This window comes from Balaenoptera borealis, assembly GCF_965194805.1.
Source record: "Balaenoptera borealis genome assembly, chromosome: 3".
In the NCBI taxonomy this organism is placed as follows: domain Eukaryota; kingdom Metazoa; phylum Chordata; class Mammalia; order Artiodactyla; family Balaenopteridae; genus Balaenoptera; species Balaenoptera borealis.
The window spans coordinates 115,443,872-115,464,266 of record NC_138866.1 but is presented as its reverse complement, the minus strand read 5'-3'; the positions used below and the strand labels follow the sequence as shown (position 1 = coordinate 115,464,266).

The following is a 20,395-nucleotide window of genomic DNA, read 5'->3' as shown; positions in this document are numbered from 1 at the left end:
ACACAATTTTATGTTGTAATTTTTCCTTGCTGGATGGGCATATTATTTCCACTTCCCTGTATCCCCTCTCCCCTTTTTTTATAAACCTGTTTTAAGATAAAAGGTTAAAATTTTAATATCTAGGATATTATTTCTAATAAAAATTATCTGCTGGGGTTTGGTGGTCTTATGCTTTCTCCCTTCTAGAATAAACCAGGACAGTAAATTCACAATAGGCCTTCAATTTAAAAATAAAAACATGCTTGAGAATCAAACATTTGGTGAAACAACACAAATAAGTAGGTTAGGAGTCTAAAGAAATGTTTTTGGATTCTATTCGACCAATAAAAGGAGTCGAAAGAGTTGCTAGACATCTTTTCTGTTTTATTACACCTGAACACCAGCATAAAAGCATTAAGAAAAAGAAAGGTTGAGACTTTGAAAACCGCTCCCTCCAGGGAACTCAAGAGAAGCAAATTGGAGTGTACATGTTCCTTCTTCTTATTTCTAAAGGTACCTGAACCCAAGAACCTTCAGGACAGGGTAAAAAGTCAAGTCAGATAAGAGTGAGGAAGAGAAGACTAGGACGAAGAGATGCTATTTATGCAGTACTGGGGCACTGCATGGGAAGGAATGCTAGTATGATCCACGGAAGGACAACAAACTTTTTAGACACGTGAGGCATCACATATTTTAAGGGCAAGACCCAAGGATTGTGAAAGAAATGTGTTATTATTTAATTCTCTGAATTATCATAGTGGAAGCACTTAACTTTCAGACCAACTATTCACCATAGTCAGATATCTATAGGAAAAAACAATCCAAATATGTAAGCATACGTTCTTAAAGAACTATGTTAAAGGACTTTAGGAGAAAGGACTCACATCCTGGCTCTATCTACAGAGAGGACTGAAGCCCTGGGTGGGGGACTGGATCAGATAACTTTGAAGGAGCTTCTAACCCTGAGAAATCTGATTCTATGCCAATGCTGCATCTGTGTGGAGGATGTTCTGGAATTTTAGGATGTGACCTTTCACATTCATGGGCAACAGCGTGATTTTGCAACAGGGCAATTTTTATCTGTATTCACGTCATTAGTAAGAACTTAAAATTCTAAGAAAATCAGTAACCAGTTAAAGATAAATTAAATAATTTACAACTTTGAAAATATATACTAATATCAACAGTAAAACATCTAAGGTAAAAACACAATCATAATGTGATGCAGGGTTAGTGTATATATGGAAAACAGCTCTCTGGAGGAAAGCTTTATTACTCCCTCAGGGCTTTCTTACAGAGTATGGATTTTTTAATTCCTAGTGGAATATTTTTCATACACCATTGCAGACTATTAAGTACCAGACATTACATTATGTAGTTTAAACTTTGCACTACTGCACGAGAAAGACTTCCCTGTTGAGAGAACTATTTTTTACGGTTAGCATTTTTTAATATGAAAATGAACACTTCTTTAGGGTAAGATCACTGCAATTGGAATTTGGGAGAATTTTATAACTTAACATATTCATCAATGTGTAGAAATTCTCTCAGGGAGTAGGGTGAGGAGAGAAGGAAACACAACAGGAAGAAGGCTTTTTAATAACTGAGTGTTGACACAGGGCAAAGCAATGGTATTTATAAGGTTTGTCTTCCACTGGGCATAGCTGTACATACACAGGCAGGGGACTAGCATAGGGTGCTAGCAAGTTAAAAAAAAATAAAAATAACGGTGTTAAAGAGCGAAGGAAAAAAATACATTAAACTTCAGGCCGGTTAAAGGTATACTTCCTAATGGTGGACTATTAAATGCTCACCCAGGAGAGATGCAGACTCAGAAATATTAAAAAGGCAATATAAATGCACTTTTCCAAGCAATTCCTGAGAAAATAGATTCCTTGCAGAATTTTGGAGTCAAATGTGGAAGTAAAATCTAAGCACTGGTGGTCATTTAAAAATCTTTGCCATGGAGAACTTGGATACCCACATTTGGCAAAAGTGGATAGAAAGTTTAAACAAAATTGACTACTCACTTGTAGACTGTGCCTCCGTTGCCATGACCAAGAGTGTCTCGATACCGTATGTCTTGTTCATTCATCTCCACAAGAAAGAAAGAAAAACAAAAAGGGTGTCATGCTGTGGATGGAAATGTCAAGGAAAAGCAACTCTGGGCCATAAACAACAAGCAGTCTGGGTCATTTCAAGTTCAGCTGCAAGAACGAGAAGATCAATACAACATTTGCTGTCCAATTTATAAAAGACGATACCAAGGGACAAAGTGATGGAAAGTTTAATGACAATTTGTTTGCCTGGGTCATTTCATTAAAGTTTGATAAAAGGTGTCAAAATGGAATGATATAACATAGCTCAAAAGGGTCAGGTCAGAGATACTGATAAGAACACAGTCTCCAGCACTACATAACCACTGCCAAACAGCACTGCACATAACCAAAGTCAAACTTGGCAAGAAAACACACACACACACACACACACACACACACACACACTTCTAGTAATCCAATGCACAATTTGTAAATAAATCAGCCCCTGAAAACTCCTCAAGTGACCCTCTAATTAACATTAAACAAACTAACTGAATAATGTTAACGATTTTCCTAGAGTAGATATAGCCTTTTTTTGAAAATGATAAATTAGTACACAGCAATAGCTGGGTAGAAATCTTATGCTCATGGAAAAGTGCTAAATCAATGCACTTTAAAATGCACATATAGTCAAATATTATAATGCATAAAAGGAAAATAGATAGGCATGTGATTCATATAAAGTCATTTTTGTAATTTATTATGTAAAACAGTATGTGCATTTTCCCAGGTTCTGTAAAACTATTATACCACAAATACTGCTCTCATTTGAATTGTGAATAGAAGCGAACTATTTTAGTACCCAAAAAATAATGTTTTAGAGTTTGAAAGAACTCCCTAAATAATTATTTATCAAATGACTTTAAGACTAGTCAGATTCTATTTGAGGCATTCAGTAATTTTCTACACACTGGTCCAGTTGCTTAAAAATTAACTGCCAACTTTATTCACTAAGTGGATTCAATAAAGGTGTTATTTTCCATATAGCTAAAGCTCGGGAAAAGCCATAGTAAGCCCTGAAAAAAAATCAATTTCCAGGGAATTGCACTGCCTTGCATGGGCAGAAAATGGATGGAGTTTTTAATTCAATATCACCTGGAAAAAAATAGTTTGCTTTCAGACCATTATAGTAAAGCTTTAAATATTTTGCTCTACTCTGAACTTCCACCAATGGAATAAAGCAAGGTTCCATTCATCAAGGGAAATATTTTTGTCTATACATTTCTGAGGTTGAAGCTTCAGAGAGCTGTGATAATTAGGAACATAGTGCAGGTAACAGAAACAGCTTCCTTTCCAAGCCATTCTGCCAAACCCTAAAAGAATATTGACAGATTAATGTATAAAGGCCAATTCAGCACCCCATTTAATTGTAGTAAAACCTGACTGATGTAATTTGCAATTAGCTAGTTACTATATTTAGGGTCAGAGGCAAAATGACAGACAAGTCAGAAAAATTGGCAACAATTTTCCTATTTGAGGGAAATTCTGTTCTTCATTATATGTGGCATGAAGAAAGAAAAGAAAATCTCATTATTCTGGACCAAAAAACAAATTTTAAAACAGCATGAAGAAAAGTAGCACATCAAGTTGAGATACTAAATAAACTAGCAGAGTTGCTACTGGGTTTAATTTGATCAAAGGGTATAAGAGATACATATGTAAATATAGCAGTATCTATTGGCAGGTACAAATAGGCTAATTCCTTGAAAACATTCCTCAAGGTAGCCCAAACATGACTCTAACAACCTAATTTGTACTATTAACTTGCTTAACAAGCTGCACCCTCATCAGAGCCTGAAGTAAATTTCTAGGAGAAATTTTACTCACTGCACGTCTACAAATTCTGAATTGGTGGCACTGAAATTTAAGGGTAAGCAGGATGTAGCTATAGGATCCAGGCTCTGGAGAGGTCACAACCTGTGATTACATTCCCTCCACCTCCACTACTCCAGGTAAAAGGACCAGTAGTTTCCTCTTAGAAAAATATAAACATAAGACTCATTGATATTATACATTCCAATGATATACTGTGAGAGACCTAGGACTTCGGAGGGGGCTTGATTTTGTGGTATTTTGTTGGAGGCAGAAAAGGCAAAGGGGCAGGTCTCTGAGCAGCTTCAACCACTATAATCCCAACACCATAGTCTTTTTTAACTTTAATACCCACTAGGTTGAAAAGAGAAGTGGAGCAGCCACCCACCCAGCACTCCAACCTAACCAGGAGTGGTAGATGTAAAAAAAAATAGGCAGGGGATAAGCTGAACGCTCCAGAGAGATGGGGGATGATGTTGTGGACGCCGTATGGGGCGTGCGGGGGTGTGTGTGCACGCACGTGCATGCGCACGCTAACACAATGTTTAGGCAAATTCAAGGGTGGAAATTTGGAATCCCTCAGATAATGAGAAAGATTTTAAGAGTCTCATAAAGATAAAAATGGTTTTAAAAAATAAGTTCTAGAACCACGTCACTCAAAAAGACAGTATCCAGGGGGCTTCCCTGGTGGCGCAGTGGTTGGGAGTCTGCCCGCTAATGCGGGGGACACGGGTTCGAGCCCTGGTCTGGGAGGATCCCACGTGCCGCGGAGCAACTGGGCCCGTGAGCCACAGTTGCTGAGCCTGCGCGTCTGGAGCCTGTGCTCCGCAACAAGAGAGGCCGCGGTGGTGAGAGGCCCGCGCACCGCGATGAAGAGTGGTCCCCACTTGCCGCAACTGGAGAAAGCCCTCGCACAGAAACGAAGACTCAACACAGTCATAAATAAATAAATAAATAAATAAGAACGTGAATTTCTTAAAAAAAAAAAAAAAAAAAGACAGTATCCATAAAAAATTGTTTCGACACTGTTTTAAAGTTTTATATAGACATTTGCCTGGCCTATAAATTGATTGATAGATTTTTCTATTTAAAAATATCAGATCTCTTTTCTTTTTGCTTATTTGAATCTTCCAATTTTTATAGAGTATTCAAATATTATTCACGTTAAAAAAGTTTTAAAAAGGAAAACTATTAGAGTCAAGCTTATAAACTGATCACAAACGAATTCTGAAAATTTTGTATATCTAATCAAAATGGATTACTTTAATTGATCTTAAATATTAAAAAATCATTAAAGGGATCAACAAGTAGCTAATAACATTTCTGCCTTTTTAGTTTAGAAGAGCATATTGTTCAACTTTTCAAAATGAAGCATAGAAACAGTACTCATTATGATACAAAAGTGGAATTTATAAGCCTACAAAATATTACAGTTGGGATCAAGTATCATAAAAATCACACACTTTTACAACATTTTAAACATATAACCCAATTCGTTTGGGTCATATAACTAGTAAATAGCAACTAGCCAAGGTGAGAACTCAGTCTTTCAGGTTACTCTGCTCAGTGCTCTATCTTAGCAGCTGATCTCATGTGTAAGTACAGAGGGACATCCTCTCCATCAATGGTCCCTGGTCCATAGGAAGGAAAATAATCAAATGAAGGGCACTCAAATGTTAAAAGCGATTTCATCAACTATGATATTTGTTTTTAAGAAGAGAAATCACATAGCTCTTTAGATAAAAAAGAGGTAAAAGAAAGTTTTTATTCAATAAAGATACCAAATAATTTTTAAATACAAATCAGTTTCCTTGTTTTGACTAAAAAAAAGCAAATAAAAGGCAGAATAATAGATGTGAGGGAGGAGGGAGAAAAAACCCTGAGAGTTACAATGACGTGTCAACTGCCGCAACAGCAAATGACCTGGGAGAGATGATCGGCACTGGGCTCTGCTGCTGCTGCTGAAAGAGAGGTGGGGGCTGTGAAAGAACGTGGACGTGACACCCCAGGGGGCGGAAAGGTTGTGTCTGTGCGGGGAGGGGAGGTGCCATGCAGTTTGGACTTACACAGTCTCATCTATGTTTAGGTCTTCGTATGGGATCTGAGACGAACCATAAGAATCTAAGAGTTTTATATACCGGTAATAGGACACTCTTTAAAGCTAACTTTACAGTCGAATACTATTTTTCTTCCTCCTCCTTTTTTTTTTTTTCTAAACACAGAAAGTTTTTTAAAGGCATCTGAAGTTCTCAAAATAACAGCCAAACATGAAACAGGATTAGAATTATTTCTAGTTTTGTGACTTCACAGTACATTTATACTTGATTTACCAGAAACAGAAAAATACTGTCACCCTCTCCTACAAATTATAAAAAACAAACAGAGGAAAGACAACTTCAGAGATGCAAAGGTCAAAGTCATACATCCTTGGAGTGACTGCACTTTTTTAATCCTTTAAATTGACCCACTGGGCCATTTCTAATCAGTTTCAAATCAAGGGCCAATGTTAAACAGATGATACCGCACTACAACTGAAATGGGAAAAACACACCCAGAAACACATCAGTGGTACTGATTTATAGCTCTCAGTACAACTTGCCAAAAATACCTTATGATTTGTTTTTTTTTAAGCTGGAAAAAAGGAACCCTCCCTCACAAAGCGATTACAGAAGAACAATGTCTCCATTCCAAAGACTAAATGTTAAACTTTTTAAAGTGTTTAATATAATGTTAACGAAATTAATGGGGAAAATGAAATGGAATTCAATTATAGATCAGCAAAGAGAATATTCTTTGTTTATTGTCTGCCTGTGTTAAGAAGAATCAGTACCTATTGCTTATAAATCATTAAAATAAAAAAGCTCAATTAATCCTTATTTTATATGTAAAGGTCTGACAGAACTAGTCCTATCACCAGACCTTTGCTTCACAAATCGAAGCAATAATAGTTTCAGAAAGCAGTCACACTCTATGAGCAGACAATTGGAGAGATTTAGTAAATCCCACTTTATAGAGCAGAGACTAATCGGAAAACACAAGCCAGTCAAATGTTTCTTATGAACTGTTGACACTATATCAATGCTGAATCAATTGGTGGCATTTACTCTGAGTGACAGAAAAGAAATAAATATTTATATCACATAACCTATATCAATGAACCCAGGCAGAAAGCTATTTCTAACCTGTCAATATTTGATTATCTTGAAGAATCATGTCCCTTTCTTTTAATGATTAATATGAATTCCTTATTAAATCTAAGTGGAGGCTAGTGGAAAGGCAAATCATTATTAATGCTTGAGAGCATAAACCACTAAAATAAAAAACTATGCTCAAGTGTTAAAGTATCGTTAAATGTGACTTACATCTTCCATATCAAGTGGTGTCAGTGTTCAGCCCAGAAATTTATTGATGCCACAACTGTGCACATTACCTCACTGCAATGCAATCTCACTCACTCTTTAGTTACCTGATAGCACCAAGAACTGAGGAATTAAGAGGAGGAGGTATTTTGAAGACTTCCAAAGGTGGGAGTTCTTTGTTTTGTACTGTTCATTTTCGTGAATAAAAGTAAACATAACAATGGCTAATCCTTAAAAGAAAGGAAATGCCATACTGTTTAATGTGGGATTATCACATTTCCAAGGGAAAGCAATAAACAATCTTTAAGTGTCAAAAATCATTGCCATGACAATCTTCCACCAAAGAGAATCTCCTAACCAAGACCATTAAGATATTTATGGTACTAGGTTCAGAACACTAGGAATATTTCAGAATGTTTATTTTTTGCCCTGGAAATAAACTGTTTTTCATTTTTGAAAGAGGAATCTATGACAGGTTATTTTCCATTGCCTGGGTTGAACAAATGTAGTTAAAGCTTCTTAATTTATGTCAATTTTGAAATATATTTTCCAGCTGAAGAACACTAGTAACTCACACATAAATTACAGTTAGTAACTAGGATGCAAACATGTTGGAGATACATAAATATCGTAGGCTCAATATATCAGCTCTTAGTCACGTTAACGCCAAGTGCTGGAGACGTGTAAGAAATACACCTGCACAACCATGTATGCTTCCCTCCGGGGGGAGAAGAGGGAGAACAAGAGGACAATAATGGTCTTGGCAGTGACCAGAAGGAGAGAGAAGGGCAACCAGGTTTTGTTTCATGTTTCTGAAAACATGCAGGGCACTAGGGGAACATGTATGCGGACCTCAATCTAAACAAAACTTTGGCTGCTTAAAGTTAAAAGTACTATTAGATAAATATGAAACATGGGGACCATTAAGATTACACATACAACATACATACATATGTTGCATATACATACAACACCAGATTCTCCTTAGCCATATATTGGATAGTTAAGGACTAGAATTCACACACTCTAGATGATGATCAGATGTCAAAACCAGATCAACTTACTTTTTCTAACTGTATTCAAGGGATTACGGGCTAAACAAGTAAGGCTTCCAGAAGTACCACCATACAGTCCTTGTTTTAAGGCATGCACATCTATTAGGCCACAAAGTTACAGGTGATATTAAAGGACAAGCATGAGGACCCAGCTTTGTCTTCTTGACATGCTCCACTACAAGTACTTGATTCATGAAATGCCAATGAGGATTGGAGAGGTCAGCATGTGAAGGCACTGAATAAGCATCTGAGATAATTAAGATTTCAGCCTTCGAAACATGGACGGGAAGTGAACAGCAGTTAAGAAAATCAATAAGAGTCTTTTATTTGCAGTGACACAGATGTCTCAGTCAATAGAGCCTAATAGGCAGGCTTGATCGCAATGGACAGGCGCCCTGCCTCCAAGGCTATCAAAGGGCTTCCTCTATAACAAACATTAAAACGCATTTATGTTGCTATTGAAGAATCGAGGACCCTGTAGGTAGCTTAATTTACCAGTGTATGTTTAAAAGCACTATACTATTTCAGATGTGTCCATTTACTTGAATCAAAATTAGTGAGAAATAACTGGGCTGCCAGCCTGTTTATCCCTCACTGGCTGGAGTAGGTCATTCTGCTTTAGATGACCAGTCAACTAGGCAAACTGAGGGTTCCTGAAGCCCAGGAACTTTAAATGCCAAAGGTCTGCTGTGACTCTGTTCCCCTAAAAAGCCAGTGTTAGTTTCAGGACAAAAGAAGGAACTAAGGTGAGAAAGTAACAGTTTCTCTTTTTCTCCCTAAAGATAAAGAAAGAAACAGTCACCTCAGGATGCAGGGCCATTTCAACAACCCATGGGTTGACACACTTGTTCCGAACTGATTAACTTTTTTTACACTGCGCTGGCAGCAGGGTGTGTGCATGGTACTTCAATCTGCTGGGAGTGAAACCCATTAGCACAGTCTGAAAAACGTGCTGCAAATTGTTCTGCCAATCAAATTAAGCGTGTAATTCATTTATGACAAGAAGAAATTTATAGACCCTTTATCTGTTTATTAAGTTTATGGATACAAAAACTAGACAGCACTAAGTTATTACTATAGTCTTAATACGTAATGACACCTACCTGGCCATTGGCTAATATTTTTTTCAGTTCAGCAGAAGACTTCTTCAAGCTGAAAAGAAAAGACATAGTTTTTAATGGCAAGTTCATCAGCACCTTTGAACACCACTGAAAATTCCAGACTAAAACACACTTTTGTTTTAGGTGTAGACATAGACTACACTACTCTTTACATCCTTCTCCCTACATAAAATATTTTCTAAAGTAACTGGCCAAATGGCAATGGTATCGATAAGAGACTAAAACCCCGTTAGTAATCTAAAGCAATAAAAAAGCCTACTGTCATAATGAAGCTAGGCTATTGTATGGACTATTTCAGAGACCTCTTTTTGCTATTAGTTCTGCTGCCTCTGAGTAGCCTTACAGTGGTTATTTTACGTGGACTCTGTCATCTGCTAAATATCAAGTATTTAACAATGCACTCTTAGAATGTTCACAGCAAACAAAGACTACAGAACTTCAAAAGATAAAATAATTTAAGTCCTGATTTTTTACTATAGTTAAAATTTACAATTCAGCTTCCTGGGAAGCAAATGTGTAATAGAAATAAATCCTGGTACTCACTAGCTGTGTGCTCTGGAACAAGATACTTATCCTCTCTGAACCTCAATTTCCCCTTTCTATAAAATGGGGGAAATATCAACATTATAGTGTAACCAAGAAAATTAAATATTACAAAAAGCCCTAGCACCTGTTTCTTGCACATAGTAAGTATTAAATCAATTTTAGCTGCCTTCTCTTTCCTTTCCTTTCCTGTAGGTATGAAACCCAACTTCCATAGGTATGTAAGAAATATGGAAATCTTCTTCTCTGGACATTTATGACTATGTAAACATTTATGTGGATGAGTTTAGGGAAAGTGGCCAAAGGATGCTGTGAAGTCCTTCTAGCTTTATGATGAGTTATACCTGTACACATCCACCCAGTTAGCAGAGTGGTGCATAAAATAATACCTCCTCCCATCAATGTTCTAATTTGAAATTTAAAGCTTGTTAACTCTATACTTAATCTGTCTACTCTAACCCTCTACCCACCTGCCAAATTAACTCTCCTCCCTTTGGTAGTTATCTGTAGATACCTTTCTTCCCACCACACCCTCTCCCAAGACTGGAAGCTCCCTGAGAACAGATACCACATCTTACTCACCTCTCTATGTATTCCATTTCCTTCCCACTCTTGAACCTAGCCCAATGACTTGGCACATACTAAGTGTCTGATAAATGATAGTCATTATTCTGGTTATTATATGGTAGTAACACACACACACACACACACTCATTTGGTACCTTTAATAAGTTATATTTGAGAAAACCTCAGACTTCAAGTTTGACCACACTCACCATTCCAAGTTATAATTATTTTTCTTAATAAATACTTCTTAAACTTCTGCTACGGTCAAATGCAAACTATGGAGCCCTAGCCTCTACTTTCCCCAGATTTCATAAAACATGCCTTCAGCCAATGATTCTAAACTTTAATAACATCCTCCCAAGTCTAAGAATTCATATACTCAAGTGGCAATTAAGAATACTGCAGAATGGGACTAAAGCTGAAATACATCCCCCCCAAAATAAACAACTGCCTAAGATCAGTCCAGTTGAAAACAAAATATTAGCCTCTACCATTTCCTGAGTGATGACCATGTGCCACGCACTGTGCTAAATGCTATTACTTAGTATCCTGATCTAATCCTCACAGTAACTACCCCCTGTAGGTATACCCTGTGGGGGAAAGTTATTCCTGATACATAAAGAAAACTAAGGTACGGACCTTGTTCAAAGTCTGTCTGTCTTACACACATACTTTTTTTTTCTGGAAAACATTTGGATCCTGATATTGCCATAAATGGTCCCAATTTAATATTTGCAATTATTATAAAAACAGAAATGACCAAACAATGCTCAGGCAATGTTTCTCCACAGATATTCCATTATGTCATGCAACTTGAAATAATAACATTTTGATTCATTGCATTTACAAAACACCTTTCATCCAAGAAACAAAACGTGATTCCTTAAAACAACTTCATCAACCTTCTTAACACCAGAGGTAGATAGATGGAAAATTTAATCATCCTAATTTTATAGAAGGAGAAAGCCAGAATGTTTAGGAAAGGCTGTGCCTTGGCAGTGGGACGTGAATTCAGTAATTATGGTTTAGGAACACCATGTGGATTAGTAAGCTCAGTTTAATAAACATATCCACCTAAGGCAAAGACCAATTCATGCTTTGAGAGTAACAGAGGAAAAAACTGATTTTATTCATTATGTCAATATCTGGCTATGAACTTTGTCTGGTAAAAAATTATATTTATATATCCTGGCAATTCCTTTGTGCCCCAGTTTACTCAATGTTTTATTTTTATTTATTTATTTATTGGCTGCATTGGGTTTTCGTTGTTGCACACGGGCTCTCTCTAGTTGTGGCAAGCAGGGGCTACTCTTTGTTGCGGTGCGTGGGCTTCTCATTGCAGTGGTTTCTCTTGTTGCGGAGCACGGGCTTTATGCACGCAGGCTCAGTACTTGTGGCTCGTGGGCTCTAGATCGCAGGCTCAGTAGCTGCGGTGCGTGGGCATAGCTGCTCCACGGCATGTGGGATCTTCCTGGACCAGGGCTCGAACCCGCATCCCCTGCATTGGCAGGCGGATCCTTTTTTTTTTTTTTTTAAACATCTTTATTGGAGTATAATTGCTTTACAATGGTGTGTTAGTTTCTGCTTTATAACAAAGTGAATCAGCTATACATATACATATATCCCCATATCTCCTCCCTCTTGTGGCTCCCTCCCATCCTCCCTATCCCACACCTCTAGGTGGTCACAAAGCAGAGCTGGTCTCCCTGTGCTATGCGGCTGCTTCCCACTAGCTATCTGTTTTACATTTGGTAGTGTATGTATGTCCATGCCACACTCTCACTTCGTCCCAGCTTACCCTTCCCCCTCCCCGTGTCCTCAAGTCCATTCTCTACGTCTGCATCTTTATCCTGTCCTACCCTTAGGTTTTTCAGGGGAAAAAAAATTTTTTTTTGATTCCATATATATGTGTTAGCATACAGTATTTGTTTTTCTCTTTCTGACTTACTTCTCTCTATATGACAAGGTCCATCCACCTCACTACAAATAACTCAATTTTGTTTCTTTTTATGGCTGAGTAATATTCCATTGTATATCTGTGCCACATCTTCTTTATCCATTCATCTGTCAATGGGCACTTAGGTTGCTTCCATGTCCTGGCTATTGTAAATAGTGCTGCAATGAACATTGTGGTACATGACTCTTTTTGAATTATGGTTTTCTCAGGGTATAGGCCCAGTAGTGGGATTGCTGGGTCATATGGTAGTTCTATTTTTAGTTTTTTAAGGAAGCTCCATACTGTTCTCCAGTGGTTGTATCAATTTACATTCCCACCAACACTGCAAGAGGGTTCCCTTTTCTCCACACCCTCTCCAGCATTTATTGTTTGTAGATTTTTTGATGATGGCCATTCTGACTGGTGTGAGGTGATACCTCATTGTAGTTTTGATTTGCATTTCTCTAATGATTAGTGATGTTAAGCATCCTTTCATGTGTTTGTTGGCAATCTGTATATCTTCTTTGGAGAAATCTCTATTTAGGTCTTCTGACAATTTTTGGATTGGGTTGTTTGTTTTTTGATACTGAGCTGCATGAGCTGCTTGTAAATTTTGGAGATTAATCCTTTGTCAGTTGCTTCATTTGCAAATATTTTCTCCCATTCTGAGGGTTGTCTTTTCATCTTGTTTATGGTTTCCTTTGCTGTGCAAAAGTTTTTAAGTTTCATTAGGTCCCATTTGTTTTTGTTTTTATTTCCATTTCTCTAGGAGGTGGGTCAAAAAGGATCTTGCTGTGATTTATGTCATAGAGTGTTCTGCCTATGTTTTCCTCTAAGAGTTTTATACTGTCTGGCCTTACATTTAGGTCTTTAATCCATTTTGAGTTTATTTTTGTGCATGGTGTTAGGGAGTTTTAATTTCATTCTTTTACACGTAGCTGTCCAGTTTTCCCAGCTCCACTTATTGAAGAGGCTGTCTTTTCTCCATTGTGTATTCTTGCTTCCTTTATCAAAAATGAGGTTACCATATGTGCGTGGGGAGTGGGGAGTCGGGCACCTAAGGAGAGCAGGATTAGATGGGGGCGTCTCCTTCTCATGCTTCACACCACAGGCAAGAGTCTTCTATAAACACAGAGCTGGCCATGGCACTCTGCTGAAAGTCGTCTAACAGCTTGCCAATACGCTGAGGGGAAAACTCAAACACCAGGCCCCAGAAGCCAGCTCCTGTCACCTCCTTTTCTCCTATCACTCCTACTGTTCTCCCCGCCTTTCCATTCCTTCCCCCAGCCCAGCAACCCTCCCTGGGCTCCAGCCTAACTGGCCTCCTCCTGAACACATGGAGCTCCTTTTCCACCCAAGGGCCTTCACTTACACTCTCCCCACCTTCTGAAATGCTCTTCTCTGGCTCTTGATGTGGCTAGGTATTTCTCATCCTTCAGGCCAAAGTGGAATGCCACTCTCCCCTGGTCACCCCGTCCAAATCTAAACACAATCCTGCCCAGTATTCTCTCACTTCAAAATCTGCTTGTTTCCTTCATAACACTAATTATAATTATTTGTATACTGGGGGGAGGTGGTCTGTATGCCTATGAGACAGCAAGCTCCAGAGGATAAGGACCACATTGTATTCCTAGTGGGTAGGACAGCACTGAATAAATAGGAGGCACTCAATAAATACTTATGATTAGTTTTCAATATGGGGCACAGAACATGGCCAACCTAGGGTGGCATATTAAAATCACCTGTAGGTGGGCTTCCCTGGTGGCACAATGGTTGGGAATCTGCCTGCCAATGCAGGGGACACGGGTTCGAGCCCTGGTCTGGGAAGATCCCACATGCCACGGAGCAACTAGGCCCGTGAGCCACAACTACTGAGCCTGCGCATCTGGAGCCTGTGCTCTGCAACAAGAGAGGCCGCGATAGTGAGAGGCCCGCGCACTGCGATGAAGAGTGGCCCCCACTTGCCGCAACTAAAGAAAGCCCTCACATAAAAACGAAGACCCAACACAGCCATAAATAATAAATAAATTAATAAAATCACCTGTAGGACTTTTTCAAACTGCATTCCTCCCATAACAAAAATCACTTGTGGAGCAAACTACCATTACTATTTGGGAGGCTGTCATATCCCTAAAGGAAGATGCTGCAACCAAGGGCTGAGAACCACTAGATCAGATAGTCTCTTTCCAGCCCAAAGATTTTATAATACTCTGTGAATATTAATGATAGCTTTTAAAAAGCCAAGCTAATTCACTTTGGTTTTGGTTAAAACCAAATCTGAGAGAGTTGAAAAGTTATCCTGCTGCTTCTCTGCCTTACTGTCTTTTTCAGCTCCATCCTGCTTTTTATACCATGATGAACTTTGACCTAAAACACCAGGAAAAGTCCTTGTTTTCACTCAAGGCTAATAGTCAGTCTGTCTGAATAACATTTTTTCTAGAAGTAGTGGTAATAATTAAAGGCCCTGCCCTCTTCGAGCTGAATGTAACAAGTGACCCTCAGTCCCCATGCCTCTACTCGGTGGACATGGCTCTCATGCCCAACAAGCATGAAAAGAGAAGCCTCAGAGCATCGCCTGGCAGGGCCAAGCACTTGGATGAGGACTAAAAGACCTACCCCTCAGGACCACAAGACAGATGATCCACTGGTGAATAACCAGTGGATGTATTTTAACACAGAATAAATTGTTTAAGAAGGAAACACACTCTAAGAGTAGTGTGTTCATAGCAGGAAAGCTGTGGGTAAGATATACTGACACTACAATAAAGCAATCAAGGAAGTGACTTTTGGGGAGGGGACAGGAGAGTAGAGAGAGAGTCAGAAGGAGAGACTTTAAATTACCTGCAGTAAAGCCCAGTGGCAAAAGAACCAAGACGTTGGGTGGAGGGGGTAAGGAGGGGCATGGAAGGGAAAGTAGAAGCCTAAGCTACATCTCAGCAGATAAGGGCTGTGCAAACACTGACTACTGCCCTAAACCCAGAAAGACCTGGGCACACAATGGAAGGGTGATCCGGCTCAATGATGGCTTTTCAGTCACCAGTGTGAATACATACACACAGAGCAATCACCTTCAAGTGTCATCTTCAAGTACAGTAATAAGATGTTAACCAGCTGAATAACTGAATATATAACAAATATGATCTAGAATTCTTTCAGCTTAAGCAGGTCCTTCTACTTGAGAACCTTAATCTTCTAGAAGTAAGTTCTCAGGCCTGTCAGAAGAACACTTTGAAGAGGCTCAAGTCTTTAGCATCCATCCCAGTATGGGACAATGTTAGCATGAATTAATGAAAGTTATCTTCCTTCTGTAATAGCTCAATCTCTTGTGCACCAAAGATACATAAATGGACAACTTGGCTGGTCAATTTAAATTTCACCACGTTACTCTTTCCTTGCCTCTTTCTGGGAAGGATGTCAGTGGAGCATGACACTGCCAAAAGATGGACAAGCAAGACAAAAAGAATAAGCAGTATACAAACCAGATCATCAAAGCATGAAAACAGTCAAAGGCACTGAATCTTCTGTTTCTGCATAATCTGGAGACTGAAGGAAAACCATTCCACAGACCAAAATAAATAGTTCAACATGTCTAATTTTATCTTTCTCTATGAGGTCCTTTCTTTTCAGTCAATACATAGCTAGGGTTACTTAACTGGTCAGATTTCTTCTTAGCCACATACACACTTTTGAGGTCTTATAAAAAAAAGAGGTGTCATCCCACAAGCCTCTTCTCCACTCCCAACTATGTAGATATTCATGCTTAGAGGCACATGTCACTCGCTTGCTCTCACCTATTGCTTGGAAGTGAATCTGAGACTGCTGGGCTGCTGTGTTGAGAGGATCCAGCCCGGGTATTCACCTACAAGTAAAGAAGGGATCTTGATCAGTCTGTGTTCTGAGGACACAGTTCTAATTAACCTGTAATTTGCCACAAATTTCTCATTTCACTATGAAGGTTAATTAGCTTTTTACTAGACAGACCCATGGTTGGAGTCTATTCAGTATATAGGTTATAAAAACTGTACAACCTGTATATTACATAATACTTTGCTCCTGTCATTATTCAAATACTTAAATAGTGCTGAAAAAGGGAGAGGTAAACTGGGGACATTTTCAATTCACTGTCTAGAATTGAATTCAACTCTAGTGAAAAAATTCAGTTCACTGTTTCTTTTTGTTTTATATAAAAAACAGTATGTTCAAAAAAGCATATTAAGAATACATCCAAGGGTTAGTAGTGAACCTCACGATATCATACCCCTCCAGCTTTAAAACCAGGCAGAACATTGCAGAATGTTTCTTATTCACTGAAAAATGAGGTCCAAGTAATTAATTATAAAACGCTTGAGTCTAATACAATAGCCAGTTTTTCTTTTAAATGTAAAGCCTTAAGCAGAAATCCAGAATTCAAAATATGCAGAACAATGAAAGGACATTAAATAGATATATGTTTCTAGCATAAACATGTCAAAAGAAGAGGGGGGTATTCTGTGTGCAATATGCTTATGTGCTTAATTAATCACTGAAATGAAGTCTATATTTTTCCTCAAGTAAATCTTTGTGGAGACCAGTACCCAGGGTCATCCTGAAGAAACAGACCAACAAAAGAATTCCAAATAATAATAATCTTTTAAAAATATGGCATCGAAACCTCAATATGTACACATATTGAACAAATACTAATGAATTCCCCTCCATATCCCATTTAAAAAAAAAAAAAAAAAGGAACGCTTGTCAGAGCTTGAGAAAGTGCAGTTTTATTTGACATTTCAATAAGTGGAACACAGCATTACAAATCCATCTAACTTTACTGAAACAATTATTGAAATTCGTACCTTCAGGCCATGTATGTTCCGTTCCCCAGGAGGCTTGCAGGCTGAAACAGTAATTGACTAAATTGTAGAACACATCAGGGCCATTTACAAATTTGCTCAAAATGAATCATTTAAAAAGAAATGAGGGTGACACCAAAATTAGCAGAGAGAAATGATTGAAAAGTGGCTCCCAAGACCCAAAGTGGGAATTATGAACCAGGGTTTTTAACTTGCAGGAGTGAGCATTTATAAATGCAAAGAGCTTTCTGACACCACCTCATATAAATTCCAATTTCTGCTTAAAACATATAAAAATCAAGTTAACTGAGCTAAAATGATTAGATTCCTTTCATAATTCAAATTTCTGCAATCATCTTTCCTCACTCTATTACACTGTATATCTGTTATCACTTAAGACTACAATGAAAATAGCTAGGGTTTTTGGAGGGGAGTGGGAGGAGGGTCTTTTAACGCCAAAACAATTGCTAGAGATTCTAAGATGAAATATTTAAGTTTGAACATCAGTTTGCAAAGCAGTAAGCAGTCAAATTTGTTAGAATACAGATATATCATTAATTTCATGACATTTCTTGCAAATCTTGACATTTGCTAATATTTACGTCTAAACATAAAGCAGTACCAGGGAAAATAATATTAATTTCCTGACACCATCTTGAGTTACAGGTTAGTACTTTTCCAATTCAGCAAATGCTTCTTCATCAAATGTTAAAAAAAATAAAGTGCTTCTTGCCCATGTTATAGGCTGCTTCCATCTGAAAACTACAGTGTCCTACATATTATATGTTAAGGGGCCGTCAATTTTGATTGATTGTTCGGGAAAGGATGAATTTTATTTTATTTTATTTTTTTTTTGCTCCTTTCTCAGACGTACATGTATTTTCCTCTGTTTCTGACAAGAAATAGAGCTGTTTAATAAGAAGAAGATGTGGATAATAATTACAAAGCACATCAGTTGCTTTAGTTTTGTGTATTTCAAATATATTCAAAATTATTATGTTATTTTCCTTAAAAAAAAACTAAACCTCAATAAAGGATTTTTATTTGTTTTTCTAAAATACGTTAAAATTAAGACTCCAAATCCTCTTTCCTAAAGATGGAAATTAACTTTTTGAACAAAACAACAGTCACATACATCTGATGCTTGGTCCTTTAGGGACCATTAGTACTTCCTAAGACAACACTTCAGAGCATTTCCTCTGAAGTAGCCTGTGCATTATAAACTTCATTTAGTAAGAAAGTGGCTAACTAAGGAATTAGAGACAGGTATCAACTCTTATCTCCTACCTTAACATCTGCCTCGTTCCTCAATTGGCTTCTTAAATCTTTATGATTGGAAATCTAAACAGTACTCAAGGGACTTCCCTGGTGGTGCGGTGGTTAAGAATCCACCTGCCAATGCAGGGGACACGGGTTCGAGCCCTAATCCTGGAAGATCCCAGATGCCGCGGAGCAGCTGAACCCGGGTGCCACAACTACTGAGCCTGCGCTCCAGAGCCCGCAAGCCACACTACTGAGCCCGTGTGCCACAACTACTGAAGCCCACGCACCTAGAGCCTGTGCTCCGCAACAAGAGAAGCCACCGCAATGAGAAGCCCGCGCACAGCAACAAAGAGTAGCCCCCACTCACCGCAACTAGAGAAAGCCCGCGCGCAGCAACGAAGACCCAATGCAGCCAAAAATTAATTAATTAATTAAAAAATAAAATAAAAAGTAAACAGTATTCAAAAAAACCCAGTAACCTCATATTTCCTAAAGTTGTGGAGTCAGAAGTAACTGTAAAGCTAGTGAATTTTCATACTTATTAATAGTTAACGTATCTTTTAACTACAAAGAGAACTTAGCCCTGAGCTGGGAGTTACTATCCAATGAGATTGTGCCACTTGGAATGAGAAGACCTGATGTTAGAAGAGAACTGTTTCCTCCTGTCCTCTGATTTGCTCAGTCTAGAGATTCTTCTTCACATGGGGCCTGATCACAGAATCTAAGGTCTAAGAGCCTCTAACCAACTCAGTAGACGCAGGCAATATACCCAATGTCTATACTCTAACTGTAAAAATCTGTATAACCTCTAAATTTATATAAATCTTACATAAAATTTTATATATATTTAGAGATGTATGTAAAATTATATGAAAAATAAAATTGCATAAAATCTACACTTTGTGTAGACAAATAAGCAAAAAGCAAAAAACTGTAGAAAACTAAAGACATATAACAGTATGCACAAAACCACAGAGATAGGGAGACTGAGTCTCATATTTTAAAAAATTTAAATTTGGCGTGGAACAACTGTATTCAGTAATTTATTGGAGACTAATAGGTTCTGTCCTAGGACTACATGTGACACTCACATGTCACATTTTCTTTTAAGAATCTCCTCCCTACAATATACTCTTCTCCACACTCCTACCAAGCCCTCCAAACTACCCCCATGCACACTCTACTATTTTAACCTACATTAAGAGCATATAGCCCTTCTACTCTAAGCAAATTACAACTTAAACACAATTCTTATTCAAAGGGTATATTAACCACTTAAAAATTGTGACTCTGAAGTTACTTAACGTCTCTGAACCTTAATATTCTCAAGTATAAAATGGAAGCAATAATAATAGGCATGACTGTTGGGAGAACTAGAAATGGTGACACACAAAGCAATATTAGTGTCTGAACAGCGAAGATGGCTAAAAATGGCTGTTATTTATCATGGGAGGGGCACAATGATATGGACAGGGACACTGACAGGGGCTGTTCACAAGATAAAAGAAAACAAACAGAACTTAGAAAGATTCTGGATGAACAGAAGTAAATACTTTTTGGAAAAAAAAAAAATGAAGGCCCTCAGCATTAGAATTATAATTCTCCAGGATACTTTCTGGGGTTTGCTACAAAAGAGCTATAAAGTCATCCAGTAGGAAAGCAATGAATGGAAATTTTCAGCTGGTAAAAAAAATATTCCTTGTGGAGAAACAATTTTGAAACTTGCCCAAATTCTCTGGTTATTGAAAATATTAAGAAATAATCTGCACCCTGTTCTTGGCTTAATACACAGAAATGGCAACATTTTCTTTTTTTTCTTTTCTTTTTTT

At 37.9% G+C, this 20,395-nt stretch overlaps 1 protein-coding gene across 6 annotated transcripts in view; it reads right to left on the bottom strand.

Moving 5' to 3' along the window:
* The window catches only part of MAP2K5 (mitogen-activated protein kinase kinase 5), a 263,618-nt gene that overhangs the window by 206,098 nt on the left and 37,125 nt on the right, over nt 1-20,395 (bottom strand). For all 6 annotated transcript variants that reach the window (XM_082383386.1, XM_082383387.1, XM_082383388.1 and 3 more), the window contains 4 exons: nt 17,307-17,347; nt 16,263-16,330; nt 9,408-9,456; nt 2,010-2,074 (listed from right to left, as the gene is read on the bottom strand). In XM_082383386.1, coding sequence (XP_082239512.1) covers nt 2,010-2,074; nt 9,408-9,456; nt 16,263-16,330; nt 17,307-17,347 — 223 coding nt within the window. The remainder of the gene's footprint in view (nt 1-2,009; nt 2,075-9,407; nt 9,457-16,262; nt 16,331-17,306; nt 17,348-20,395) is intronic.